Source organism: Meriones unguiculatus, chromosome 4 (assembly GCF_030254825.1).
Source record: "Meriones unguiculatus strain TT.TT164.6M chromosome 4, Bangor_MerUng_6.1, whole genome shotgun sequence".
NCBI classification, from domain to species: domain Eukaryota; kingdom Metazoa; phylum Chordata; class Mammalia; order Rodentia; family Muridae; genus Meriones; species Meriones unguiculatus.
The window spans coordinates 96,809,936-96,835,216 of NC_083352.1; the positions used below are offsets into that span (position 1 = coordinate 96,809,936).

Below are 25,281 nucleotides of genomic sequence, written 5' to 3' on the forward strand. Positions count from 1 at the left end.
GGAAAATTGGACTCGTGGGGCAAGCAAGCAAATCAGCTTGCTCACATTCAGGACAGGTCACTGCTCCCCCTCCACCTCCTGAAAGGTTTTTGTTTCAATTTGCCACAAAGTCCTGAGGCTGTCTCCTCTCTAAGGCTTCAGAGAGCAAGGCTTTCAGGCTCCATTTTGCAAGCGAGACCCATTATATGTCCATCAAAAGCTCTAATGCACAGACAAGAGAGATTCGTTCTTTGTCTACTATCTTCGAGTGATTTCTTCCTATCTGGGAGGGGGAAGCGAGAAGGAAGATGTCTGGGGTCTATGAATCGAAGTTTCTAGGAAGAAGAATGCCATACTTAGGAAAGTGTTTCCAAGGCTGAAGTCCCAGTTCACGCCTCCTCAGAGAGTGCCAGACACAGGTGCGTGTGGCCTGAAGGTCAGCCTGGGACATCAGGAAGCTGGAGCTGCAGCCCCCCACCCCACTAGCAACGAAGCAGAGAAAGAGAGACACACACACCTACAAGAGATAGAGGGAGGATGGTAGGCTAGACCAGCCTCTGGATGACACACGAGCCATCCAGTTAGCAAGAGGACAGCGCTCAAGCTCCACCATTCACCTTGCACCAATTCCGGAAGCCCCAGAAACTCCTGTCTCCTGTAAGCACTCACACTTGAGCACCAAGGCGCCGTCCCAGAAAGACAGCAGCCAGCCAGAGAGAAAGGAAGGAATGGGGGGAAAGACAGACCAAACGTGGTGAAGGGAAAGTGGCATCCCCCCATCCCCGGGGTCTCAGGCTTGAGGCTGAGAAGGGGCGTCCAGAGACTCCTCTGGAATGGACAGAGGTCGGGGAGCCGCTTCTCTTTCCCAAACCCAAGGGGGGGCAAGTAAGTGAGAAAATCGCCCAGAGTTCAAACATTCCTTTACAACCACAACTTTAAATACTAAATGTGTTTCATGGCTGCCATCTTGAAAAACATTAGTTAGCCAAAGGCGCCCTTTGATTCCCATCTGGGATGGAAACACTGGCAGATAATCCATTGAAACGGTCCAGGCACAAAGGCCTTTCTGCGACAGTCATGGAGCTTGTGAAGGACAACATTTTTGTGTGCAAAATAAAACGTTTTAATGCGCTACAATCCATTACACATATAGCTCTCCATTTCCTTTCAGTAATGATTCATTAGAAAACATTTAACGTCACTGCTGATTTCACACTGGGCAGTCTGGGCACAAAGGACGGGAGATGGCCCATTTAGAAGGGGCTGGAGCCTTCTTTTCTAATCTGAGAGACTCCAAGGAGGTGGGGCCCGCAGGACACAACAGGCCAGCTAAATTGTGCGGTTAACGGTCAAAGCACCCCCGCCTACTTTGACACTCATTTCAAGATGACAGCGGACAATAGAGTTTTGTTCCGGGCAGCCCTTTCTTGCCTGCCGTCTCCATCCCAGCGCACACGGAGCCCGCCCGCCACTTGGCCCACCTGCCTCCTCCCTCCCGCCTCGTCCACTCCCTTCTCTGCTTCTTTGCCAGCTCCCCCTTTAACACAAAGAGACAGGTGAAGAATATGAGAAAAGGGGGCATTCAGTGTGTCAGCTCCCATAACACAACTGCCTGTCAGGTTCCCTCCGAGCCCTCAAACGTCTGGGCTGAGGCCAGACACCCCGCTCCGAGCTAGGTTAGTTAGCGGGTGAGACAGCTCGGGAGCCGCTGCTTGCATGCCCTGTAGAATGCCACCTCCTGGGCCCGGCCGCTGCAAACCATCCTTCACAACAATGGCAGCCACAGTTTGCTGTCAGGGCAAAGATCGACCCACTGGGCCATGCGCACACTCCTGTGTGCATTGGTGCCAGCAATTCCAAACATTTGCTACAAAAAAAAAAAAAAGTATACAAAGTCTCTCCTGTAGAAGAGATTGGAAAAGTCTTAGAGCCTTTAAACACACACACACACACACACACACACACACACACACACACACACACTCAGGTGTGAAGGGCTTCTCCTGTGCTTTCTGTGCTGACGCTTCAGTCACAGGCACTTGGTGATGTACTCAGAAGAAATCAGTGGGTGGGTGGACATGGTGGCTCACGCCCGCCTCAGGAGGCTGAGACAGGAGGATTATGACTCCAAGGCCAGCCTGGGTTAGAGAGTGAGACTTTGTCTCAAGAAAGGCCAGCAACGGCACTGATGAGGGGAGGAAGCAGAAGAGCGTTCAGGCATGGGCGGGCACTGGCCTTCACATTCCTGTACGGCCATTGCTCCTGCCCGAGCAGCCCTCATGTGGGGCTCACTCGCCTCTGGTTATCATCACCAGTTACTAACAACCACGTTTGAGGGCTAGCAAGATGGCTCAGTGGGTAAAGCAGGGCTTACTGCTAAGCCTGAGGATCTGAGTTCAATCCCAGGGCCCAGACCCAACCCCTGCAAGTTGTTCTCAGACCGGCACACACACACAAAAGTAAACAAATATAATCGGCATTTTGATACACAAAGCCTGCCTGGGGCCAACCACTGGCAAGCAGGGACATGCTACCTGACATGGCACAGAGAGGAGTCTAAATTCCTAATGAGGCTGTTGGCACTCAGCCAGGCCAGTGAGGCTCGAGTCAGAAAACGTGCAGCGTGCTCTGGGCAGGGATCTGCCAACTGGTTCAAAAGCCTGATCCAGACCTGGCTCTCCCGGAAGGCCAAGCACACTGTGGCTTTTGAAACGACTGGAGGAAATCGAAGAAATACTTTGTAACACAAGAAGAGAGTAACAGGAGCAGAGCCTACGAGTTCACATTTCAGTGTCCGTGTCGGTGTGTGTGTGTGTGTGTGTGTGTGTGTGTGTGTGTGTGTGTTTTCAGCGGAGCACAGCCAGCATTCTCTCCGTGTGTATCTGTCTCTCTGTGTTTATGTGCATGCGTCTATGTGTTTGTGTGTGTGATATGTGCCTGTGTATGCGTGGCTGTCTCTGTGTGTATACATGGTGTGTGGTTCTGTGCATGTATGTCTATGTGCCGCTGTCTCACTGTACAGATAGATGTATGGCCGCCGCGCCACAGAGGCAACATGGTTCTTAAAGCTTACAACAGTCTCTCTCTAGGCCCTTGTAGCCAAAGTGGGTGAAAGAGGTTTCCTGGGCCGCTTAGCCTAATTCCCTTGGGACATAAGACCCAGAATCAGTGGTACTTAAATCACAGGCGCCGATAGGACAAAGTGAGATGCAAAGGTAAGCCCATCCAAATACAGCCCAAGGCTGCTCATCCCTCGACTTGGGGCTGCGATGCTTCCAAGCTAAAGCTCAGCCAGGCTTGGTGGAGCCCGAGCATTCCTTTCTACTGCTGAACCGGGGGATGAAGAGTTCAAGGTCAGCCTGGGCTACATCAGCTAGGCTCTCAGAAAGCCTCTGGGACAATGTTCTCCCCAGTTCTGAATGCTGGGCAGCTAAAACCGAACCCAAACATTTGCTCAAGGATGGATCCCAGGCTGGCGGCAGCCGCAGTTAAATGAGGGATTATCTTCTGATCTAACGACCAGCAGGCGGTTAGCGTTTTACTACCCAGCTGCAGCCTCTTAATCACCGATGAGCGCAATTATGGGTATCAGCAAACGGAGTGATGCCTCTAAATTGCCGAGGATTAGATGAGCTGCTGGTGAAGCTGAGAACGGTTCCAGGGGTATTAATTGGTTCGTGGGAGGTACAGGTGGAGGGAGAGCAGTTACAAGCTCGTGGCCGTATTCTTCAGTGAAGTACTGGGTGAAAGGTATGGAAGGGAAGACTAGAATTTTCTAAAACATGCTAAGTGAGAAGGATGCCGTGGGGGCTGGGGCGTCGCTTCAGGGGCGGAGAGGGCTTGCTGCTCCTACAGAGGATCTGCATTTGATTCCCAGCACCGAGTAGCAGCTCCAGGGGATTCGACACCCTCTTCTGGACTCTGTGGGTACCGGCACATCATTTCAAAACAGTAAAAATTGATAATAATAATAATAATAATAATAAACTGTGCAATTTACAGCCATCGTAAAGGAAAGCCAATCTCTTCAGGCGCAGGTAGCCTTCCCTGAAGGACCCCGGAGTCCTTCGCTGGGCTCACGTTCACGTATGGGCTTGTGAAGGAAGTGCTTTCAGGAGCATCATCCTGTCTTCTTTGGCTACCCTCTCCAAGACCAGAAGCTTCTCCACGGCCTGGGAGCCCACAGCAGAAATCGGCAGTGGGTATGTGTGGACCTAAGAGGACCAGCACAGTGGACATTTTTTCCAGTTGCTGGATTTCAGCCTCCACCCTCCCCTTCCCATGCCTCCCATAATACACTCCTTCTTTTCACTCAAGTCTGATTCTTTTTGTGTTAAAAGGAAAATTAGTAGACTGCACAACTTTTTTAAAAAATGGGGCTCGTGAGTGTGTATATTTATATGTGCACACGTATCTGTGAAAGTGCCTGTGTTTGTGGATGCTGAAGTCAATCTCAGGGTATCCTTCAATGTCCATATCATCATCATCATCACCATCACCATGGCAACAAGCACAGCATATCCCCATTCTTCCCTGCAGAGATGGCTTAAAGGACCTCATCTCAGATCCATCAGAGAAAAAAGCTGGGCACATTCTGACCCCAAAAGATGCCGAAGATGCCATCAGCACCGAGACCCCTTCCTCTTCCTTTGGCAAAACACCTCCCTTTGTCCCAAAGGTTTAATAAAAACGTAAGGTTCTGCTAGGAGCTGCGTGTGCTTAGCAGGGCTGCCTGCTCCCTAGTAGGCAGCTTCTCAGGCACCCGCCCCAGGGAAGTGGTCCTAGGTATCATGGGCTGGAGTTTTTGTAGTTTACCAGGTAAAGGAGGGGAGAGAGGGAGAAAGAGAGGGAAAGAGAGGGAGGGAGGGAGGGAGGGAGGGAGAGGAAGACACAGAGACATAGGAGGACCTCACAGAAGCACCATTAGGGACTTTTTCTTTTAAGGAAAAAATTGAATGTGTAAAATTATTTTGAAACTTTTCCGGATTTCACTATGACCCTTACTGATCTATAATGAGGTGATGAGGAGTGTCTTTGCTAGATAAGCAGCTCCTGAAAGGTGCAAATGGATATTTAAAAATATCTTTCAAAGTTAGGCACGGTGGCCCACACCTTTAATCTCAGCACTTGAGAGGTAGAGGCAGAAGGATCTCTGCATTCGAGGCCAGTCTGGTCTACAGAGTGAGTTCCAGGACAGCCAGGGCTACACAGAGAAACCCTGTCTCGAAACACAAAACAGACAAACAAATACCTCAAAACTTTCCTTTTCCTGGTCTGATGACAAAAAAAAATGCACATTTTACTTTATATGTTCTGAAAAATGTAATAAAGAGGATTTTAAAAAATCCTGCAGTTCAAAAGTCACCAGCATTTTCTGCCCATTGATGGATGAATGAATAAAGAGTGACACACACACACACACACTGGGGGGGGGGGCGCTCTGAAAATAAAGGCAGTCCTATTACTTCCAGTAACATGGATGGGGAGGGGAGGACATCCTGTTAAGTGAGCTAAGCCAGGCCCAGGGAGACACAACCAAATGATCTCAATGGTAGGTGGAAGGTGAGAGCTGATCTCAGAGACTTGGAAGAGGTAACCCGGGGCACTGGGAGGGAGCAGGGGAAAGGGTGTTTGGCGAACGCATTTGGGGGTATGTGGCAGATAGCAATTAGGTGGAGGTTGCCAAGTAGCTGGTCTAAAGACCCTTGAATATTCCAACCCAAATGATAACTGAGGCCATCATCTTCCAATCACCGTGCAGCGAAAGCTGCGCAGCCCTGAAACATGCCTTTACACACGCCAATTAAAAATATACGTATCCATAAAAGCATACATGAATACATGTACATATACACACATGTACACTGCGGTGATGGGGAAAATTTTGTGTGTGCAGAATCCTGTTTGGGTGTGTGAACGTGCACATGAGGAGCAGAGGAAGGAAGGATACGAAGTATTCTGGATCACCCCCCCCCCCCACCTTTAGAAACAGAACCTGGAACTGACTGATCAGCGAGGCTGGCGGGCCAGTGAACCCCAAGAATTCTTCTGTCTCTGCCCTGGGATTAGTGACACACCCAGTTTTGATTCCGGCGCTGAGAATCTGGGGTTCGAGTCCTCTTGGTTTAACGGCAAACAATTTCATCCATGGAGCAGTAGCACCAGGCCACCTCCCGAATAAGGTTTTAAAAGTGAAACCAATCCTTTTGATCCTCTTTGCCCCAGTGGTGTGTGCGTGCGTGCGTGGGTGCCTGCCTAGCTAACAGCAGGATAGTGGTTTCTGAACTTTGTACTTCTCTGAAAAACAGCATTCTGGCTCTTTAAAATCCAAAACCGACTCTGAACATCACGGGACGACAGCGCTGGAATCTGGCCAGCACTGCGAGGTTAGGAATCTGCTCAGGGCCTCCGTCCGTTCCTCAGTGACCTCGCTGGACCAGTGAGCACTGTCTGGGTCCGCTGGCGACGTCTGGTTACAGTCCTTACCCTGGGGACCACGCCCACAGCCGTCAGCAGTGTTACCACTTGAAAGTATTTTTAATGCATTCACGTGCTCACCTGTGTACATACGGAGGCCAGAGGACGGCCTCAGGTGTCACCCTCAGGAACACCACCTGTCCCCTTGGTGACGAGGCCTCTCACTGATGTGGATCAATGATCGGGCTGGCCAGGGAGCCCCAGGACAGTCCTGTCCCCCCCCCCCCAGCACTGAGGTTACAGACGTGCACTCTGGTCAGCTTTTATGTGGGTGCGGGGAATCTGAACTCCTCCCGCTTGAACACTTAACTGGTGGAGCCGTCTCCCAGCCCCCAAAGCGGCAGGATCTTACGGCAGCTACCGTAGCTATGGTAAACGTTTGCCTTGGGCTCTCTCTTGTCATTTGGAGATCAAGGGGCCTGGGTGCACTCTGTCCTTTAAGGTTCATGTATCAGAGCTTTGGGCCTCAGTTTGGCGGTGGTATGTTTAGGAGGAGGAGGCCAGTGGCCCCTGGGTCAGTGAGGGTGCTGCCCTCAGAAGGGGTTAAGGGCCTTCTCACAGGACCCTTTGTTAGCTTGGGGGAAGAGGTCCGCTGGGGCAGGACTGAATGGGGTCTTCGGTGCTCTGCTCTCTTCTCTGCAATGTGATCTCTCTCCAGGCTCCCTGCTCTTGAATTTCCAGAGTTGTGAGCTAAGCACCTGCTTTTGCTTTTGTGTTTTTTTTTTTTTATATTTTTTTTATTAAAATAAAGTTACCTAGCCTCTAATATCCTGTAACAGTAGTGAAAGATGACTACCATCAGCTTGGCAATTCGAATAACTCCAGCTTCTAGGGAAGCAAGCATGACCACAATCGTTATTCTAAGGGTTTTAACACTTGAGCAAATCACTGGGTACTTTCTGAGCCATGCACACAAAGCGTCGTGGGAGGTTAGTGGTCCCTAGAAATTTACGATATGTTTTGTATGTGTGGGTGTGGGCATGCATGTTCACAGAGGCCAGAGGCCGGCACCGGGTGCTTTCCTTTATCTCTCTCGTCGCTGGACCTGGGGCTGAGGGTGAGGGACTGGCTCTCCTAGCTGGACTGTGAGCCTCTGGGATCTCGTCTCTCTCTCTCCCCCTCCCTCCGCATGCTTCATTAGGAAGTCGCTTAGCGGCCTCAGTCCCCGTGACGAGAGGACATGAAGCTTTGCTTTCTTCCCAAGTTTCCCTAGAAAATGTTTACTCTGCCGCTGAGTTTGACTGGAGGGAAACGCCCAACCTGAGGGTTTTCAAACCAGCTCTGTGAAGACGCTCCGGCACGCTGTGGACGCGGCTCTGCCCCTGCAGGCGGCCACCTGTGCGGAGCGGCGGGCATCAGACTTTACGCAGGGTCGGCTGTCCAGAACAGAGTGCGCTCCGGCCTTGACGCCGAGAGGCTGGCTTCTTAAAGATCGGAGGGGCGAGACGGCCCGGCCTGAGCTGAGCTCCTTGGTACAAGCGACTAAGTATCTTCATTATAAATGACACTGGGCTGGCGAGATGGCTCAGTGGGCAAAAGGAGCTTGTTTGGGAGCCACCATTTCATCGCTGGGGTCCACATGGAACCATTTCCTGCAAACTGTCCTCTGACTTCCACAGGAAGCTGGGCATACGCACAAGAACTACCCTCCACAAGAAAGAAAGAAAATTTAATGTTTTAAAACTAATTTTTAAATTTATTTTTTAATTTATTTATTTTTTTTACTTTGAGGGCTATTTTAACAAAACAGTCTCTCACGATTCTTTGCTTGAAGCTCAGCACTTCTGTTTAATATGAGCCATTCTTTCACTGGACTCAAGTAAAATCGAATGGTTTTTAGAAATAACTCATCTAAGTCTCAGACATGTGTTGACTTTCTAACAATAGTCCGCGGCGATTTGCGGCAGGGATGATGGGCCCTGAAGACTGTGAGTAGTTGTTTCTGGCTGGGGGATCTTGAGTGACCTGTTTTTTCTGTTAACCTTGTACAGTTCTGTAACACTCGACGGTTAGTGGGTCAAGGAGTAAAGGTCAACCAGCCTGACCCCAAGTCAGAGCCCTGGGACACACATAGAGAGCCAAGTCCCAGAAGGTGTTTTTCTGCCTTCCACACATTTGCTGTGGTACACACATTTACAAATAAGTACCTCCCCCCACACACATAAATGCCACAGGATGTTAAAGACACATATGATCAGTCAGGCACACCAAAATCAATGCAAAATTAACCAGTGGAGTGTACCCTAACAGCTGGGAGGCTCATCTGACCTCAGTATTTACAGAATCTAGCTTGTTACAGGAAGCTCTTCACTGCCTTTGAGGGACTCCTTTACCAGAGGAAGGACAGAGAGGCCTAAAGGGGCTGACTCAGCACCCAAATACTCAGGGTGGGAATATCTCTTCTCCACAGTAGGCCTGTCCCACCACGACGCCACAGACGCAGCCACGTGGCACAGACTGTATACTGTGCCGATGGCCTTCACCTTGCACAGAATTTAAAGCATAATTAGGTTAAAGTAGGGCCAGAGTGCAGGAACTTCCGGGTTCTGTTTTTACAACTTTTGTGAATCTACAGCCGTCTTCAATAAAGGGTCAAGGAGTCTTGCCTTTGGCCCGCATGGTGCAAAGTCACGAACTACGCTCTAGCCATGGCAAGGCGTGTGCTGGGAACACGTAGCCCATCGGACGTGGCTGTAAGCCCTGGGTCTCTTGCTCCGTGGCCAACACAGCTTCCCGACTTCTTACCAAATTCCCTTGCAGAGAACAGTCAACCGTCCAGGCTATGGACCGTAAAAAGTGAGGTTTTGACTGTGTCACCCTCCACGCCACGGCGGGGTGGAGAACACAAGGGCACACTACCTTCCCCTCTGCCTTGTCTGTCACCCACACACAGGGGTGGGCAAACGGCTCTGCCTTCAACAAAGCGGAAGCCGAGACCAACGGAGAGGTTGTGCTGTGACCTCCCCGTGTGCCCCTGCAAGCACATACGTCACCTCATACACACACGCACATCATATGCACACACCACACCACACACACACACACACACACACCAGCCGGAAATGTCTTTTTATCCGTTTTAGACAGCAAATCATACCTCTGTGAAGGGATGTCAGACAAAAGGGTTTGAGGACCTGGGAGGTAATACCACAGATGGGAACACACCTGGGGCAGGAGCTTGCAGGGGACAGGGCTGTGGGTCCCCACTGCAGCCCTAGGTCCTGGTTTCTGGAGACCAAAGCTCATTTCCGGCCTTGTGGTGGGAAGGATGTTAGTGCCATGGGGATGCTTCCCCTAAAAGGATTGACATGGCCCGCTGCGGGTTAGGGAAAGGTGGGGCAGTTGCCTCCCCCGAAGCCGTGGGTCCTCAAGTGGTTTCAGGCACAAGCTTGACTCTTGCAAAGGGAATCTGGGAATTCACAGAGACAGAGGAGGAGGATCCCAGTTCCAAACAGAGCAACCTCGGGAGCCAAGTGTGTGTGGTTGCTGAGATCTGTGTTTCTGGCTACACAACCGGCTCGGTGGCTAAGGTGCTTGTTGTGCAAGCCTGAGGCCCATCCCCAAAACTTAGGTAAAGCCAGGCGAGGGAGGAAGCACACATCTGCCAGTCCTTCACTCCTGCAGCAAGAGGGGAGGCAGAGGAACCCGAGAAACTGACGGGCCAGCTGGCATAGGGCAGGCGGTGGGGAATGAGAGAGACCCTGTATCAAAGCAGGTGAACAGTCAAGAAGGAAACCCAGGGCTGTCCTCTGACCTACATGTGTGACACACGAAGAGCCACACACACACACACACACACACACACACACACGATTGCATGGGTACACACGAATACACAGCCACATTAAATGCTACCAGTGACCTTGTTTGAGGACATGCCTGCCTTTTGCCCTCCACCAAGAAATCAGCTCAGGCTCTCCCCACCGAAGCAGCCTCCTGCAGTCTCCACTCTGATAAGTTTTGTAGCAACAGCAAAGAACTCACGCTCAGGCCCACACCTGGGTGTTCAGATACATGGCCTCAAGGCCATTGTGAATGCTGGTTGCCAAGGCAACAGTAGTTGGTGCTATAGAAATGGATAGTTAGCTGACTGGATCCCTGGCAGGCTGTTCCTGGTGTGGGAGCCTCCTGTGGGAGAAGCTACTGAACTACATGTGGGACTGTTCCTGGGACCTTATTTGGGCACAGATAAATTACGTTTTTTAAACAGTCATGCTGACATTGTTCTCTCAGGGAAGAAAACAGACAGACAAAAAAAAAAAAAAAAAGTCCTCTTAAGTCTGTGTAGAATTAAAATAGCCAACAGGTTTAAATTGAGTCTGTCTCTGCCTTTGGTGGTTTCTTTGGGCCCTTCCCTCTGCAGTTTGGATAAGGAAATTCGCAGGTACCCTTACATTTACAGAGTCGCTGTCACAGACCACTCTACACAGGCTAACACGAAACCACCAGCTACCTGATAAAAATTAAGAGAAATAACATTTCCATCTCCAAGACACACCAGCCACATCTCAAGGAAGGGCTCAGAAACCACCCTTGCCTCTCCGTCCCAGCACTGGGCATTATGGGAGGGACCACTCCATCACCACAGAAAGCTATGCTGTTTGCAGCTTGAAACAAGCAAGAAACTCTGCCCCGCTTCACTCACGTTGGTACTAAATGATCCCATGTCCTTCGGGTGAGGAGACAGGTGCAGAATTTCATATGCTAACCCAGTTCTTTCTTGCCGACTGGAAGGCAGGGTTGGGGTGGGGCCTGGGCAGGGGGTTCTGTCACTTAGATGTGGTGAAAGAGAGATCCCCAGGGAGGGACAACCTTCGAGCCCCTTACCTTGGATTCCATGGTGCTTGGACTGAGAGCTTGTTAGCTGTACTCTGCTTGCACCCGGTGGATCTTGCCTTGAGGTGGCAGGCGATCCTGAGACAGTCGACACTCGGCATCAAGGTCCGTGGAGATTCTAGATGAGGCAGAGAGCAGTGAATAATTCACAGCAGGAGGCGGGGCCTGCCGCCCAGGCTGCTCACCTGAGGACACAGGGGCCCTTCAAGGTTACAAGAACTGGAAACCGGACCCCCACCAGATCACGTTACGGCCACTGCTGACCTCCGATTGGTCCCGCCAGAGCTGAGACAAGGTAGGGCCCTCCCTGAGCTGTGCCCACACCTCCTCCATTCCCACAGACACCCGCAGGAACTCTGTCTACACTCTCAGACCTCGGCTGCCGTTAGAGAGCTGAGGACGCCTGTCTCGGAAGGGGCCTTTTGTGGCTCTGGGTTCCACCTCTACTACCCAACACACACAAAGATGGGCCTTCTCTCAAGACTGGTCAGCTGCCTTGATCATGTCCAAACCTTGAGGGTGGTGTCGCCCAGGGTTCCCCTTTCTCTGTCCTCACAGCTCCCCAGTCACATCTGTGCGGGCGTGAGTCCACCTCCCCCTGTCTGTGCTTGACAGGTCCCACCAACCAACAGTCCCATGATCACGAGGTTGAATGGGCTGATGGGAAACGAGTAACTAGAGCATCCAGGAAAGGAAGGGCGCAGCTCTAAGTCCTTCCTCCCCTTGGTTAGCGGTACAGGGAGCACTCAGGGCCACCAATGCCATTAGCCTGTGCTCCTTTGTGGCTGTGATGAAGATCATGACGAAAAGCAACTTGGGGAGGAAAGGGTTTACTTTAGCTTACAGGTTACAGGTCCATCCTCAGCTGAAGCCTGGGCGGGAATCAAGAACTGAAGCAGACACCGTGAAGGGACGCCTGCTTGCTGACCGGCTCAGCTGCCTTTCTCATACAGCCTAGGGATGGCGCCGCCCGAGGTGGGCTGGGCCCTCTTAAATCAGCCAGCAATCAAGAACATGGCCCATCTGATGGAGGCCAGTTCCTCCACGGACCAGCCCTCTTCTCCGGTGTTGTCTAGGCTGTGTCAAGCTGACAAATGAAGTCAGGCCCAGCCTAAGAATGAAGGCTTTATGGAGGGCAGAACCGAATAGAACCGCTCAGAAATAGGGTCAGGGAGCTGATGCCACTGCGAAAATGCTACATCACATTGGGCCCGAAGCCCCACCCCTCTCTGGTATTTTCAGTTTTATAAGCCAGACTATAGCTGCAAACCTCTGATAAGCCGACTTCAGACAGACTGACGTCTCCTCTCAGATGTAACTTGGCGGTGTGCGTGTGACAGATGGAGCACACAGATCCTGAGATGGTGTAGAACAGGCCATCCTTGACGTCACCAACGGTCTCCCACCAGCTCCTTCCCCTCTTCCATCTCCTGCCTTGTTTGTACCCACCTGCGGCGTGAGCTGGGATCCACCCAATTTCAGATGTAAGAGCTCGTTATTTATAAGTAGGTAAACATGGTCTGCGGCCTTTACAGAGCAGGACACCCAAGGACAGGCCAGGGATGTGGCTCACTTAGGCGATTGCTTCTTTGCAAGCATGGGGACCCAAGTCAATTCCCAGAACCAACAGTTTCACAAGAGCTGGACATGTTGAAGTTGCTTGCTGGCTCAGCACTGGGGAGACAGAAGCAGATAGTTTTTTGGGCTTGGTGGCCACCCAGCCTATAGGTAGTTCTGGGCCAAGGAGAGACCCTGCCTCAAAACACAAGGTGAAGGGCAATGAGGAATGATAGCAACGACCTCTGACCTCTGCACACCCTTGTATCTGCATGCATACGAATAAAGCAGAGAGACAAAACCACTCTGTGGGTGTAAAAAGAAAATAAATCCTGTTTCCACTGGGGCCTTGGCTCAGTGGTGGAATGCCTGCCGATGGGTGAGTCCACTCATGTGGACTCCTTCAGATTCATGGATCCACAGGACGTCTGGCAGAGCTAGTGAGACTGCCGGATGCCCGGAGTGGCCTCCAGTCCTCATGTCTGGTTTCTGACTGGTGTCAGTCACTGAGTGCCGCTGGGGACATTAGGATCCCTGCTACTTTGCCATGCTTACAGCAAACAAGGTGCCAAATTGCAGAAAGATCTTATTTGGGTGTCTGTTCAGAGAAGCTCATCTGTTCCACCTGACAGTGCTTGTGTCTGTGCCGCAGGCTTTTCGAACAAGGCATTTTAAAAGGATGGACGTTAAAACTTCATCTCACAGGAATAGAGATTGGGTGAATGGCTCCTGAGGAGTGATCACAGCAACTCTTATAAAGAAAACATTTAGTTGGGGCTGGCTTACAGTTCAGAGGTTTAGTCCGTTATCATCATGGCGGGAAGCATGGCGGCATGCAGGCAGACGTGGTGCTGGAGAAGAAGCTGAGGCTTCTACAGAGAGAGAGAGAGAAACACTGGGCCTGGCTTGAACATCTGAAACCGATGCCCAGTGACATACTTCCTCCAACAAGGCCACACCTCCTAATCCTTGTCAAGAAGAGCCACTCCCTAATGACCAAGCATTCAGATCTGTGGGTTCTTATTCAAACCACCAGGTCATTATTTTTAACAACCATATCCAGCACACACAAAGGAATAGATCAGTAAGAGCAGCTAGCCCGATATAGTGTGATAAATGTACTTTAAACTGATGGATTATTTATTTCTGTAATTTTCCACTTGATATTTTCAGACAGAGATTGATAATAGGTGACTGAAACCAAAGGAGAGAAAACTGCAGTAACTGAGTGATTTCTAAGCTCTGTACAGTAACTTTGCTGTTTAAGGAATTATCACCAGGCTGGGCAGATGGTTCATTGGATAAAGGGCTGACATGCAATCGTGAGGAACTGAGTTCAAATCCCCTAGACACTACGGAAAGCTGAGTGTGATGTCGTATGTGTATAATCCCGGCTTGCTTCAGCAAGATTGGAGGCAGAGACAGGAGAGTCCCAGGCGCCCACAGGCCAGCTAGCCTGGTGCACCTAGAAGCCAGTAACAGACGGACTATCTCAAACAAGGGGAGAGGCAAGGACAGACACTTGAGGTTGACCTCTGACATCCACATGCTCTTTGCGGTACACACATATTGTGCTCACACACACATCAAACATGCACACACACATGTGCCACAGAACATCACCAAACCGGCCACAGCTACAGGAGGCAAGATCTCAGAGGACACTCAGACACACGGTGTTGACGGCCCCACGAGGCCGAGCACTGCACACGAGGGAACCCCCTCCACGCCATGCCAGAGCAGGAAGAATACAAGAGACAAAAGACAGCCGTGGTGTTAGGGGGTCTTTTCCCGCCCTCTCTGTCCCCCGAGGAAGCCAGTTGACCAAAAGCCTTTTTTGAGTCCCTTCACAAGGGTGGTCTCTCTCTCTCTCAGGGGCCCTGGGCACCAAGGAAGCCCAGGCGTTGGATCTGAATCTTTGGCAAAATGTGTGGGGATCTTGGAGCACCCTGCCTCCTCCTCACATGCCCCAGTCTCATGGCCAAACTCAGAACTCTCACCAGAGTGGACACTGGCCGCCCAAAGCCTCAGAAGGCTTCCCATCGGCAGAGAAGGGCCAGCGCGTGTCTGGGGATGCAGGGCATTTACGAACCAGATGTACATCACACGGTCAAAACGGGCTTCCTTGAGCATCAGCCAGCTTTTTGCAAGGACAGCTATCTTTTGGAAACTGACATTGGATACAATTGGAGAGAACTGCATTGTGGGAATTAGGCCAGTCTCAGAAGTGTGTGCTTTCTTCCATCTACGAGCCTAGATTTTATTTATATAGAAACATAAACACACACACACACACACACACACACTTGACATGAAACTACAGTGACAGGTCCAGGGAACAACTGGAGCTTATGGGGAGAGGGTGTGGGGATATTGTTCAACATATAATGCACATGTCCATAAAAGCTCAAAGCAAACAACAAATCAGGGGCTAGAGAGATGGCTCAGTGGTCAAGAGCACCAGCTGTTCTTGCAGAGGACCTGTGTTCGATTCCTAGTACCCACAGGATGGCTCACGCCCATCTGTGACTCCAGTTTCGAGGAATCTGACGCCCTTTTCTGGTCCCTGTGGGCATGGCATGGTGTGTTTCAGACAGACACTCACGCAAAATCCGCACGCACGTAATTGTTTTTAAATAAAGAAATTAGGTCATGTATTATCATAAAGCTTTTAGATGTTTAGTCACAAAAATTATTTTCTCTCTCATAGGCTTAGATATTTTAATAGCAGAATATTAATATTTAATTTCCTTAACTATTTTAATTAAATGTTGAAATTAATAACTATTTTAACTGTTAGGGTGATTGTGCTGGGAAAATTCAAAGCTCTTGATAGTGGGAAAGCGGAGCACGGTGGCACACGCTTGTGACAGAAGCTCTGGAGAGGCTGAGGCAGGAGACTGGACCCAGAGAGACCCTGTCTCTAGGCAGAGAAGTAGGCAAATGGCTGTGGTTTCTCCAAACTGGAATTCCTAAGTGTGCCTGGCACCACCAGTTCTGCCGTCAGAAGAGCGTTGAAAACCAGGGGAGCCTGTGAAGATGGGGGAGTCACTTGTTTTGAAGTTAATTAGGAAAATTGGTGAAAATAAGTTTCTTTCAACGAGGGAGTTTGATTTATTCGTGCCCACGGCCGAATCTAAATGACACTTAATTGAGCAATCCGTCCGATTGCCTGGGATCGTGATAGTCGTAAAAATACTTCAACAATGGCGAAGACTGTGCCTAAAAGCCTGGGTCCCTCGACACCGACACGGCCCGACGCAAGGGCTGTCTTTAGCCTGACAGCTCTGAGTGACAACGCGGAAGAGCGGAAAATGGTGTGAGTTCTTAGGGGTTCCCAACTGCAGTTCGGCTTTGAACTTGCAGACAGCAAATACTCGGGCATGAGCCGCTCTCGCGCTGTCTCCTTCCAGAACGATGGGCCCCAATTAAAAATAACGAGGCCTGGCTCCAGCCACCAGACCCAATTAGAGGAATGAGGGCTGATGGCTCCTGACAGAGCAACTGGGGCAGGGCTCTTGGTAGGGGTCACTGAGGGAGACCCGGCAACAGACTGGGGGTCACTTGAGTTCCGCAAGCCCCTCTGACTCTGGTTATTAAGTGAGGAAGTAGGAAGTCCTCTGCCTTGGGTGTGCACCCCACCCCCAGCCTCCCGGCACCCTGCTGCACCCAGATTCCACACAGCCAGATGGTGTCTGTGCCATGAAGACTGCCCAGTAATGAGAACAGCGTTTAACATTCTGACAAGGTCAGAGGGACAGAGATGCCCACTGCCCCACGTCCGTCACCCGCACTGTAAATACGCATGCCTAGTAACGGCAGCCAAAAAACTGCCCAAGGGCTCAGGGTGGAGCACGGTGGGAAGGTGGGGGCCAGTGCGGGTGGCTCTGAGCTCATCTGCCGCCAACCCACCAATAGGGAAAGAAAGGAAAGTAGCAGAGTCAGCCCTGAGCCCAAGAGCCCAGCCACCTCCTCCTCGGTGATCGAACACCACAATTCTTATATCATTTACTTTGTCTTTAAAAAAAAAAAAATGAATCGCAGTGCAAAAAGCCCCAAGTTTACCGTCTTTTAAAACGGGACATGATATACAGCTTAGGCTGGCTTTGAACTTGTCATCCCCCGCACCCACCTCCCTGGCCTCAGCCTCCTGAGTGCTGGTGTCACCTCACCTTGTGAAGCTGAGACATCAGTCTAGCCCACGGTAAGAGCCCTCTTTCCCCTTCCCGTGGCCTTCAGGAGACACCGCTCTGTTTCCTAGCCCCGTGAACTCATTATTGAACGTTTTTCTTTCTGTCTGCGCCTGGCTTCCCTCAGCTGAACAAGTGTCCTGGAGGGTTAGCCACCTTGCCACGTGTAACGGGATGTCCCTCTTGTTCAAAGCCAAATACTATTCCACAGCAGGTGTGATACCACGCTCTGCTATTCATCCATCTATCCACAGATACTCTGGTCGCTGTGCCCGTGGGTAGGTCTGCTCATAGCCCTGCTCCCAGTTCTTTCGGGGTTCTATTGTATTTGGGGGCCAATTCTTTGATTCTTCAAAGAATCTGCAGGAACTTTTAATACAACCAGCTGCAGGGCTAGTGTTGAGTCTCCACAGATTCCTGCCCCTCCCCCCTCATTATCGCGTGACGTTGTTTTGCTCAACTAAGAAGCCAGTGTTGGGTCATCCCGTTGTGGCTTTTGAGATTTTAAGACAGAGTCTTGCTCTCGTAGCCCACACTGACCTTGGGCTTTCAGAAATCCTCCTCCTAGCCTCCCGAGGGCTGGGAACACAGGCGCATGTGTTTAAATCCCACTCTTTTTCCATCAATGTCCTCTTCCTGCTGCAGGGCTCAGGGGCGACACTGCTCTTAGAGGACAGTCCCCCATGCCCTCTGGCATGGATCATTGCTCATTGTGTTTTTCAGGACCCTAATGTTGAGAAGGTTGGCCAAGCACGCCGCCGGTGGCACCTTGGGTTAGAATGCTGAGGTCTTGTCCCAGGAGCAGGTTGGGCTTAGGGACTTGGACCAAGAGCCTCCACGTGTGCGTCTGTGGTAGAACACTCAGAGACTAAAGCAGAAAATCATAGGTGCCGGGCCAGCCTGGGATACATAGCAAGATTCTGTCTCGAAAACGAAGAAAGAAACTCCAGAGGTGCAAGAGAGCCACAGGGGTCTCAGGTGACTCTGTCTCTGCCACAGTGAGTTTCTGGCTACTGTCCTGGAAAGCTTCCTCCAGCGTCTCTAGCAAGAAGCCCCTACGAATTACCCCCCTAGAGATGTGTGGCTGGGGCAGATCCTCCCCTACCCCTACCCCAGCCCTCTGGGAGGAGGGATGTAGGGAGATATGACTTGAAATTCTCTTGTAAGGAGTATTTCTTTTTATTTTTTTGTCTGGATAGACCTGTGGACATATTTATTTTACACGTTGAGGTACAACCCAAGTTTGCTCACCTCTGCCTATCTCTTCTTGTTTTAAGCAGTGTGCCAACACATTATAAAATTTGTATTTGACATTTTAATGTGTACTTCAAACTGGATAGAAACAGGCTTTCCAGGGCAGGCAAGCTGGTCCAGGAGGTAAAGGTGCCTGTAGCCAAGCCTAGAATCCTGAGTTCAGACTCAGGACCCATGTGTCGAAGGAGAACACTGATTCCTCTGACATCCATGCATGTGTTATGGCATGTGGGCACCCCCACACACACTCACAACCCCCCCACAAAATAAATTTAATTTTTAAAAAAGGCTTCCCAAGGAATGAGTCTTGCCACAATCAAGGTTACAGTGTCATTGATTCTGAGGCAAAGGCTTTGGTGACTACTCTGAATGGGACATTATCCAGCCTGAGGGACAGTTGGACAGTCACCATTTGCAGGCACGGCTGGCATCAGCCTGACGCTTACAGGCGTCCCTTGGAGACAGGGCCGTAAGCCCCTCCTGGGGAGGTAATTAATTGGTCCACGAGACAGGACAGTGCCATTATGCCGGAGCTGGCCCAACACTGCCCCAAATCCCCGGCTTTGGGGATAAGCAACAGTAAGGTATTAGCAAATTGTCACGTGCTGTTTAGCCGTGTCCAATGTGGACTCTGGGAATGAAGAGGCCTCCCAGTCTCAGCCGTCTACGTCAGCCGTCCTCTGAAACTCTCTGTCCTCTGTCAGCCTGGCTCCCTAATCCTGGGGCAGGGAGAGGGGAGAGCAGCAAGCTCCCAAAGGGTTAAAAATGTCCCGTCCTTAAGAACAGCTAGGAAGTATCCCTTTTCCCACAGAGGATGCTGTTTCTAACCCCTGGAATTAAAAATGCTCGCGGGGGCTGGAGCGGTTAGCTGAGCAGTTAAGAGCGCTTGTTTGTTCTTCCAGACGAACCACGTACCCACATGGCAGAGTACAACCAACTGTAACTCCAGTCCCGGGAGAGCTGACCCCTCCTCTGACCTCCTCAGGCACCAGGCACATACATGGGGCACAGACACACGACGTAATTTATTGAAATGCCTGGAATGGAACCAGGAAGCTGGATGGTCATCCTTGGAGAGGACCTGAAGAGCACGCTGCCCGGGAGGCCTGGCTGACAGCCTCCCCTTCCCCAGTCATCCTGGCTGGGGGCTTGTGAGGCCCTGTTCTAGAGTTCCTGCTTTTTCTTTTTCGCTCTCTCCAGTGAGCACCTGACCTGGGTTTGTTCCTTGCAATTTATTCCCCTCTCACTTGCTTAATAAACATACTTATCGGAGACTGAAAGTACAGCAACGGTAGGTCAGGCTCCTGGCAACACAGAACAACAGACCAGCGTGGGCAGCACAGGCCTAAAAGACAAAGCCAGCCCTGCTAAGGGCCCACGGCTGAGGAGGCCAGAGGTCCCGGAAGCTGCTATGCTTTTGCTAAATGGATATGTCAAACTGCTTCTAAATATCCATGTTTCCAGCCACAAATGGCTCTCAGCCTTGAGGCAGAGAGTTACAAATGGTCACAGAGCTGAAAATAAGTGACAGAGCGCTCAGTCTAAAACCGGGCATCTGTGTGGACTCCCCCTAGGCTCAGGGACCATCATGGAAGAGGGATCAAAAAGACAAGGTGTCAGGTAGCCCAGGCTGGCCTCAAATAACAATGTAGCCAATGACCTCAAGTTCCTGATGGCCTTGCTTCTAACTCTCAGGGGCTGGGATTACAGGCGTGCAGAGCCAAATCATGCATAACTGGTACTGGGCTGGAACCCCGGCTTCAAGCATGCTGGGCAAACATTCTACCCCCCCCCCCCACACACACACACCAGGCTGTTAGAGTCTTCTCGCCTGTCTCAGTCAGTGTATTCTCCTGACTGCGAGATCATGCCTCAGCCTCTGCATCTAAAATCAAACCAGAAACCACTGTGGAGCTCTTGATCATTCCTACAAGCTGTACACGAATTTGGATTACCATATCATAGTTATTCTCTGATTGCAAAACCCCATAAAGACTTATTAAAGTGAAATTTGGACTGGAGCGGTCAGCGGTGGATTGCTTTCCTAACATGAGCAAGGCCCTAGGTTCTCTCTCTCCAGCTAATCTTTATTTTTATCTATATCCATATCTACCCATCCACCCATCAACCTACCCACACATCATCCACCCATCCATCCACCTACCCATCCACCTGTCCACTCACCCATCCACCTTCCTTCCCACCCACAGATCCATCCATCCACCCACCTACCCATCTGCCTGCCCACCCACAAATCCATCTACCTACCCCCACTCACATATCCACCCACCCACCCGCCCTTCTACCCATTCACCTACCCACCTATCCACCCTCCCACCCACCCATCCATCCACCTATTTTTCACCCACACATTCATTTATTCAACCCCCCGTCCATTTACTTATTTGTCTACCCACTCATCCCTGACTCCACCCACCTATCCTTCCATCCATCTAATTTATCTTTTCTTTGCGTTTTTAAAGCAGCCTTTATTTGGTATTCCCAGCACACACCAGCAGCTCACTACGCTAAGATGATATATATTCAATCAAGACTCTGTGTTCCAGCATGTCCTCAACACCAGAAACGCCAAGGAATTTTCAGTTGGGGGCTCAGCTGGTTGACAGTCTCAAAGTGAGGCTATTGTACTTAAGTCTGTTTTGTTTTGTTTTGTTTTGTTTTTTTAGGACAGACACCGATTAATTTCTGAGGCAGTGATGACTCCACCTCCATCTACAGAGGGCACAAGGGACTCTTTCTGATAGTGAACAGCAGGTATCTGCCCCCAAAAAGGACTCCCAGCTGGCACATGTACCCCATTCTCATGACAGGCTTCTCATGACACTGTGCTTGAACATTCTGACAGCACGCTGGAGAGTTAACGCTAAACACTCCCAAAGAGCAGAACGCTTTGCAAGCATTTACTCAGAGATTTCGCAGGACACAGAATGCCTGCAGAATCTGTACGTGAAATAGGGTGTGGAGCCGACAGTCTTAGGGATAGGAGTGTCCCAAACAGGTCAGGCGCTAGGACCTCCGCCGTATTCTGCAGCCTGAGATGGGGAGGTCTTTTTTTTTAGTCCGTTACACCCATGCATGTAATCAGCGATTGTTCCCATTGTAAACTGCAGATTCACCATCTGTATGCTCCAAAGGGCTGGGGGATTGTTAATACTCCATCCCTGTGGGATTAATCTGCAATTTCACACTAAATGATTTTTAAGTATAATTTGTTACAATGGGACATTACCACTTCTAAAACAAACAGCCGGAGGACTGCTGCTTTGAGCCGGAGCAGGCTGCCAAGTGCGACAATCAACAGCTCTCGGGCTACTGTTTACCTTCACTTTGGAAACAGCCCAGTCTAGAACCTTGGGAACAGGCTAGTGTGTATGTGTGGGAACTCGTTGTTATGGGGAGCACTGTCAGACCAAGAAAAAGCTTTAAGGCTCAAGGGAAGAGTTCTGAGCAGTTCTTCAAACCCCATTAAAGGTTGTTTAGAGTTTGGGGGATCCAGCTGCTCAGTGATGAGTGATGAGTGAGCCCCGCAAATTAGTCTGTGATGTTACAAAACTCTGGCTCCTGGCAAGAAGAAGATCCGTTTCTTTCCATAAGACACACTCGGCTGCAGCATCTTAGCAGTTACAACATTATCTATGTCAGCGTTTCTTAACCCTCCTAATGCTGCGACCCTTTAATACAGTCCCTCATGCTGTGGTGACAATAACCATAAAATTATTTTTTTCCTACTTCATAACTGTGATTTTGCTACTGTTCTAAATAGTAATCTAAATATATGATATGCAGAATATCTGCTATGCAACCCCCAAAGGAGTCTGGATTCACAGGTTGAGAACCTCTGATCTGCGTATTTTAGATCTGGGCAAAGCAAGAATGCCAACTGAGGGCATTTCCAGGTGCTCACTCTGGTTTCCACTTTAGTGGTCTGTACATAGAAATGTTATTTTCCTCGACTGCCTGTGGTGGGTTCAAATGTTCACTTTTACAGACCACAGGGATGGCATGACAGATGCAGTCATGTGACAGAGCAGTAACATGGTCTTTTAAAGTATGACGCGTGCTGCCTCTGCAGAGAGGGGCAGGGAACAGCGACTCCCTGGCACACAACCGCATGGCTGATGTGCCCAGACCTGAGTCAGGGCCATAGGAGATAGGCTGTTTCCTGGCTGTCAGAAAACACACCTCTCACCTGTGCAGAGAGGCAGGAGGGAGGAGAATGTGACATAGGTCCCCTGCACCAGGCACAGACACTGTCAACTAGAAAGACTCGACATAGCAAAATCCACAGAGTTCAACTCAGAGCTCTCTCCCTCTTCCTCAGATGGGTGCAGATCCACAGCCTTGCAGTCTTATCAGGAGGACCCAGGAAAGGGCACAGAGCAATTGAGACACCGCTGGACAGAAAAAGTCAGGAGGGGGAGGAGGGATGGAGGAAGGGAGAAGGGATGGAGGAAGGGAGAGAGACAGAGATAGATAGACACAGAGACACAGAGAAAACACACAGGCTCGCTCGCGTGTGTATACACAAAGAGAGAGAAAGAGAGAGAGAGAGAGCACTTAGGGCTGGCAAGATGCTTAGTGGGTAAAGACGTTGTACTGCCAAGTCCACATGGTGAGGAAAAAGGTCCTACAAGTTGACCTCTGACCTCCACATGGTGTGTGTGTGAGGGGTGCTCCCACCGCATACACACAAACAGAACAAATAAGTGTCTGAAGAATTAGCACCCAACGGTCTTTGGTAGGCATTAGCAGGGACATACGTGTGCACACAACCACTTACTCTTGTCTTTAGTATAAGAAAAACACCAGTGGCCAATGAGAACCATGTGCAAACACTTGGGAAGACCTAGGACTTAGGGGCAGGGCATATCGTTACCTCTCTAATGGGGCGGAGGGGCACAGCTGCACTCAGTCCCAGCTGGTGGCTGTGTTAAGACTTTGTGGGCCTCCTGGGACCAAGGTTTCAGGTTTTCCAAGCAAAGCTGGAAACCCCAACTCGAGTAGTCTTTAATGCTGGCATCTGATTTAAATTGTTGAAAAAGAAGTCGTGCTCCATTGCTCTGGTGGGCAGCTATAGGAGATCATTTTTAAGAAATAGAGAGAGAGAGAGAGAGGAACATGAGTGTGCCCACTGCAGGAGTCTTGAGGCATAAGCCGTAAGTCCTGCATGGTAGAAAAATCACCCCGTGAAACATACACAGTCTAAATGAAGTCAGTTATGGAATCCAGGGGCAAGGCAGCTGTCCCAGCAACTGACAGCAGAATGTGATTTCCTGAGGAGACTGGAGGGTAAGAATCCCCAGCTCAGCCTAGCCTGGAGCCGTGATGACGTCATCCTGAAGGAGCTAGCCCCTCTGGGCGGCAGAGCTGTGCTGCACCTTCCTGGCCATTTCAGTGAAAACCCAATTTTACTGGATGAAAAAGTCGAGATCCTTCTCAAGACAAAGACTTTTCTTTGTCTGCTTTTCTCTGGGAGGCTCACTCTGTTGAAACACCTGATGACGGGGCCCTCTCCATTGAGTGCCCACAGGCATCAGGTGCTGCCTTCTGCAAGCCGACGGCCGTCACTCTTCCAGGAAAGGCTGGGAAAGGAAGGCCAAACAGACGAAAGCTGCACGGCTGGAGATGCCAAGACACGTTACTCACTCCCCCAAACTGCTTCGAGCTAAGACTGTGCCACACAACCCATCATGCCCTGAAGAGATTTGGGAGGTGTCTCAAAAGTCTTCCTGGCCTAATGACTGCCACTTAACCGTCTAACGATGGAGACATGCATTTAGTAATAGCCAACAAGAGACAGCCGAGACGAAGCTGTTTTGATTGTAGACACCCATTATAGCTTTGACGTTATTTACCTTGTCTTTTGAAGGTTCACCCAAATATGATAACTGCTTGACACTTGGGGTGTTATCGCAGCCGAGAATATATTCACTGACGTTACAACATGAGGTTTATCCCCAAAGCATTTACCGGGAGCCCCTCTCTGCTTTTGGGGAGGGGGTGTCTGCTGCCAGTGTCCATGTCTGTCACAGAAGGTCTGATCTGACCTGTTTCCAGAATATGGATCCTTCAGTTTCTGCATCACAGCTCAGGCCAGAGCAGACACGGCCCGGGGTTTCTGAAAGCCGGAGAGTTTTTATATCCACTGTAAGAATCCTTGAAACACTGAACTCAATTTTTTTTTTGAGTCCCAAAAGAAAAAAGACCCCACCTTTTGTTCTTTAGATCCTCAAAGAGAAAAAAAGAAATCTCAAATGAGAAAATACATCCCAAAGGAAAAAGGACCACATAGGAATCCTTGTGCCGACATATTGATAATGACAACAAAAGTAAATGAGGTCATCCTGGACTTTGTCCCGTGTGCCTTCCAGGACCCGCTCCTCAACAGGATTGGCTTTATAAGTGATCTCTGCCTTTTCATGAGCTGGAAACATGACAGCCACAGAGCTGGGTCCAGGAGGAGACCACAGGTTTCACAGATAGAAATGAGTAACTGCAGTTAGCTGCGGCAGGCCCTCTATAGTCCCCCAGGGACCCTGACCCACAGGTCAGCCACGAGAGCAAAGGAGTGTCCTCCAGCACCTCCCCCAGAAGGAGCCCATGCTTCGGTCAGTATCCAGGAACTGTTTTCAAGCAAGTTGGCAGTGGCCTCCTTGGGCTACTGAACCTTTAGAAATCAGAACGAGAAGCCACTGTCTTGACCACCCGTGGAAGAGGGTGCTGAATGGTGTTTCCATCCAGAAATGTATCATGTCACCTAAGTAGGTGTTGTTTCCATCCCATCACAAAGCCAGGAAAAATATACCCCAACTCTCAAGCCTACCCTGTGCATGACACAGCCAGGGGCTGTGGCCCTGGGTGGTTCCAGGGAAGAAAGATCTTAGTAATTCTGCTCACAGACACACCCTGCAGCTCAGGAGGCCAAGCAGCTTGGGCAGCTCCGAGGTGCGTGTGTGTCGGGGACTGG

General features: G+C 50.4%; 1 protein-coding gene across 1 annotated transcript in view; it reads right to left on the reverse strand.

The window, feature by feature from the left end:
• Positions 1-11,389, reverse strand: part of Myo1h (myosin IH) — a 60,895-nt gene extending 49,506 nt beyond the window's left edge. Inside the window, exon 1 of the mRNA XM_021634706.2 lies at positions 11,284-11,389. Coding sequence (XP_021490381.2) covers positions 11,284-11,295 — 12 coding nt within the window. The 5' untranslated portion in view covers positions 11,296-11,389. The remainder of the gene's footprint in view (positions 1-11,283) is intronic.
• Between the last annotated feature and the right edge of the window lie 13,892 nt (positions 11,390-25,281).